General features: G+C 43.9%; 1 protein-coding gene across 2 annotated transcripts in view; it reads left to right on the top strand.

The window, feature by feature from the left end:
* The window catches only part of LOC115281964 (keratin, type I cuticular Ha3-II-like), a 15,200-nt gene that overhangs the window by 9,734 nt on the left and 1,270 nt on the right, over positions 1–4,196 (top strand). Inside the window, exons 2-5 of one of the 2 annotated variants that reach the window (XM_029927718.1) lie at positions 64–192; positions 1,869–1,951; positions 2,917–3,073; positions 4,013–4,174. In XM_029927718.1, coding sequence (XP_029783578.1) covers positions 64–192; positions 1,869–1,951; positions 2,917–3,073; positions 4,013–4,174 — 531 coding nt within the window. Of the gene's footprint in view, positions 1–63; positions 193–1,868; positions 1,952–2,916; positions 3,074–4,012; positions 4,192–4,196 lie in introns of both variants that reach the window. The other variant, XM_029927719.1, reaches the window with a different exon arrangement.

Below are 4,196 nucleotides of genomic sequence, written 5' to 3'. Positions count from 1 at the left end.
AATGGCAGTGAGAAGGAGACCATGCAGTTCCTGAACGACCGCCTGGCCAGCTACCTGGAGAAGGTGCGCCAGCTGGAGCGGGAGAATGCTGAGCTGGAGAGCCGCATCCGGGAGTGGTGCCAGCAGCAGGTGCCCTTCGTGTGCCCCAGCTACCAGTCCTACTTCCGGACCATTGAGGAGCTCCAGCAGAAGGTGAGGGGGTGGGTGCCACATTGCCGATTTAGTTAATGATTTATTTAATTTCTTAAAATGTTTCTTATTTGTGAGAGACTGAGAGAGAGGGTGAGTGAGGAGGGCAAGAGAGAGACAGAGATACAGAATCTGAAGCAGACTCCAGGCTCTGAGATGTCAGCACAGAGCCCAATGTGGGGTTGGAACTCACAAATCATGAGATCATGACCTAAGTTGAAGTCAGATGCTCAAATGACTGAGCCACCCAGATGCCCCTTGTTAACTTTACACACCAACCCCTTAATGGATCCAAGATTGTTTAAAGCTGCACTAATAAAGTCATTCATTGGCTTATGCAGAACATCTTAGGAAATCTATTTGGGAAGTCCTATAGGGAAGGGTGTGGACTGGGGTAGGATAAAGCATCAGACAAATAAGATGCTTCTTACCTAAAATTAGAGCGTCTGTGTTTTTAGTTGTATTATGATATCCTGGTCTTGCTTTAGGCCTATGGGTCTGTAGGCTTTAAAAAGCATGCATCTGAATTGTTTTGTGGAGCTAGGAATTCCCTGAGTAGATATTCAAATATTTAAAGACTTTCTAAGCTGTAGCAAGAGACTGTCCATAGCAAAGCAAAAGAGCTGTTGACCCCGTAAGCTTCACTAATATACATAGACACTGTACCATCCATTAGAGCAAGCATGCATGTGAGAATTCAGGGTCAGAAATGCATGAGTAGAGGTGGGGATAAGTATAGAGTCAGCATAGAGATAGGGAGTTAATACATGGTGTAGGTCAGGGAGGGCTTCCCAGAAGAGGAATATCTGAGCAGGTTTTGATGGATGAACAGGAGTTTATATCCAATGGCACAGCCTTTGATTCTCCAAGGAGATTGACTGTTCACTGCTCAGTAGTGCTGGCAAAGTGAATGCCAGAAAGGGGCCATGCATTTGTACATACTGAATACAAGGCACAGTGCTTGAAAAAGGGATCAAGTATAGAGTATTGTGTAATATAGGCTCTTTCCTTCAGGAGCTGACAGTCTAATAGGGGAGACAGACATGCAAACACATAGTGAGAAGTGTAACTGGCTAAGTGCCAAGTACTGTGGGCATACATGGGGGATGTGACCCCCTGCATGAGCTAGAGGGGTGGAGGAGGAATGTGGGTCATTCAAAGGGTCTTGCCAAGTGGGCAAGGACATCTCAGGGCATTCCAGATAGAGGGAGAAGCTTGGTACAAAAGTATGAACATGAGTAATTTGAGGGGAAGTGGAAAGAGGGCAGCAGGGGTAGAGTAAGGGGGTGTGAGGGTAGGAAAGCCAACCTGTCCTGGTTTGGCTGGGATTCTTCTGCATTTAGCATTTCAAGAGCCTCCTATTTCTAAGCAAACTGGGACACAGGTCACCCTAAGTGAGGTTCGTCACCCAGTTTGCTCAATTCCTGCAAGAAGCCAGAGGCAGACCAAGGAGAGAAGAACTGATGACTAAGGGCACACTTTCCCTTGACTGTTTTAGTTTTGAAATGAACAGTGCTATTAACTGATTCATCTTCCTTTTATTCCCAAACTGAAAATCTGAGAAGGCTCAAAGCTATTTCAAAAGAATGTGTATTTGAATAAAAAAATAAAGCTTTTCACTTTAAGGCACAGGTGTTCCTTCTCAGTATAATTCATCTCATAACAAATTCTGTCCCCAGATCCTATGCGGCAAGGCCGAGAACGCCAGGCTGGTGGTGCAGATCGATAATGCCAAGCTGGCTGCGGACGACTTCAGAACCAAGTAAGATTTTTTCTGATGATCAGAGCACTCTAGAATGCATAGGCTGACTTGTGACATGATGAACTCTGTCTTCGGTGTGTGCAAGCAGATGTCTGGGGTGACACTGAGAGGATTCTTGCATTGGGTTAGTCAGGTGAAACATCAGTTTCCTCGCTGAATGCAAGAATGCTACATTTTAAGCCTACTTTGAAGGAGTGCAAGAAATCACCCATTCGTTTTCTTTTTCAACTTAATATGTGAGTCAAGTTTAAAAGTGGATTTCATACCTGTTTCTTAGCATAGGTTCGTCACTATCAGCCCATCAGAATAAAAAATTCTTAAATCACAAAAATAGGACGTAAATCCATTGCAGTGATTCACTTTTTTCTAGGTGTGGCCATTACAATCATAAGAATGCTTTGCATGTGTAAGGAACTCCATAGTTTACAATGTATTTGTAATTACTATGCCGTTTCTTCATCTTCAGACCAACCCTGTGAAGTGTTAGTTGGTTTCCATCCTATAGGTGAAGAAGTCGAGGCTCAAAGACATTAAGGAATTTATCCAAGGTCCTAACTGGTTTTAATTCCATGCTTTCATCACATCAGATTGCTTTCAAGGTGGTTGGAAAGGATGGTAAGACAGGCTTATGAAATTCACCAACTCACTTAAAGGGGCAAGATGACAAGGCAAGATCCATAGTAGCCCTAGTAGCCCATTCATGGAATCCTTAGAACAAATGCAGTTAATATCCAATTAAGACTATACATAGGTCTCCCACCAATACCTTCTCTGTGGGTCTCAGGGAAGAAATAGGTCTTTTTTAAAATTCAGAATGGTGATATTTTTTTTCCCTTCCAAAAAACTCTTTAAAAATTCAAAAACTTCCAAAATGTAATGAATTTGACTGGGCCAGCCAAGTAAAGCCCTGGAAAGTCTTTTTTTTTTTTTTTTTAACTTCCTTTGACCTTTTGCTGTGTGTGCAGGTATGAGACAGAGCTGGGCTTGAGGCAGCTGGTGGAGTCAGACATCAACGGCCTGCGCAGGATCCTGGATGAGCTGACGCTGTGCAAGTCTGACCTGGAGGCCCAGGTGGAGTCCCTGAAGGAGGAGCTGCTGAGCCTGAAGCAGAACCATGAACAGGTGAGGGAGTCCCAGCCCCTGTCCCAGATGGAACACTCCATATCTCTCCTGAGCAGGATACGGTTGGACTTTGCTAAGTGCCTTAGAGCTAACATATTTTGCTGCTTGCTCACAACTTAAGGAATTTTCAGGGACTGGGTCATAAGCTTACCTGTTTTACCTAAAGGAATGTGGTCAGCTGACTTATTTTCCCTTGGGGCCAGATATATAGCTAAGGCCCACACAAAGATCTTTAAAGTATTTTCTACTGTTTGACAAGATCTATTAGCTTTTGAAGATGACAAATGAAGGACTAAGACTGGAAAGAGATAGCAAACTTCCTCATATTACATGTCACCTAGATACTAGAACCCGATGGATAGGTAGATGGATGGATGGACTGGTGGATGGGTGGATGGATGGATAGAGGGATGGGTGAATGGGAAAAATGAGAGAGATGAAGGAACTGAAATAATGGTTGATTCAGACCTCAGGGTTGAATGTAATAGTAGATGCCTGTATCAAACATTAGATAATATAATGTATATTGTCCAGTTGCCTAACATAGAAGAAGAAACTATGTATACAGTATATAATGGCAGAAGATCATGAAATAAATGGGAGGAGTTATACCTGGTTTGTCTGTATTGAAGTAGCAATAATTATAAACCAGTTACCATGACAGACCTATCACTGAGCAAAGGGAAAATCAGAAAGAAATGATAGAATCCTGGATTGGGAAGAAACATTAGCAATCACTTATTCAAGCAGCCTCTTCATGCAGATGAGAAGCTACTCAGACAGGAGGCCTGAATCACACAGAGGTAACTCAGCTAGGTTCTACATCAACTGGGCTTCAACTCATATTTCCTAAATTCTATTGCAATCTTCTTCCCATCATATTGAACTTCCTCAAAGAAAGTTCATTCATGAGTTCATTCCTGTCCCTTCCTCCCTCAGGAAGTCAACACCCTGCGCTGCCAGATCGGAGACCGCCTCAACGTGGAGGTGGACGCGGCCCCCACCGTGGACCTGAACCGCGTGCTCAATGAGACCAGGAGTCAGTATGAGGCCCTGGTGGAGACCAACCGCAGGGACGTGGAGGAATGGTTCACCACCCAGGTAAGCATCTCAGCACACGGCT

Source organism: Suricata suricatta, chromosome 17 (assembly GCF_006229205.1).
Source record: "Suricata suricatta isolate VVHF042 chromosome 17, meerkat_22Aug2017_6uvM2_HiC, whole genome shotgun sequence".
Lineage (NCBI taxonomy): Eukaryota > Metazoa > Chordata > Mammalia > Carnivora > Herpestidae > Suricata > Suricata suricatta.
The sequence above is the reverse complement of the archived record's forward strand: the minus strand, read 5'-3'. Positions and strand labels throughout refer to the sequence as shown.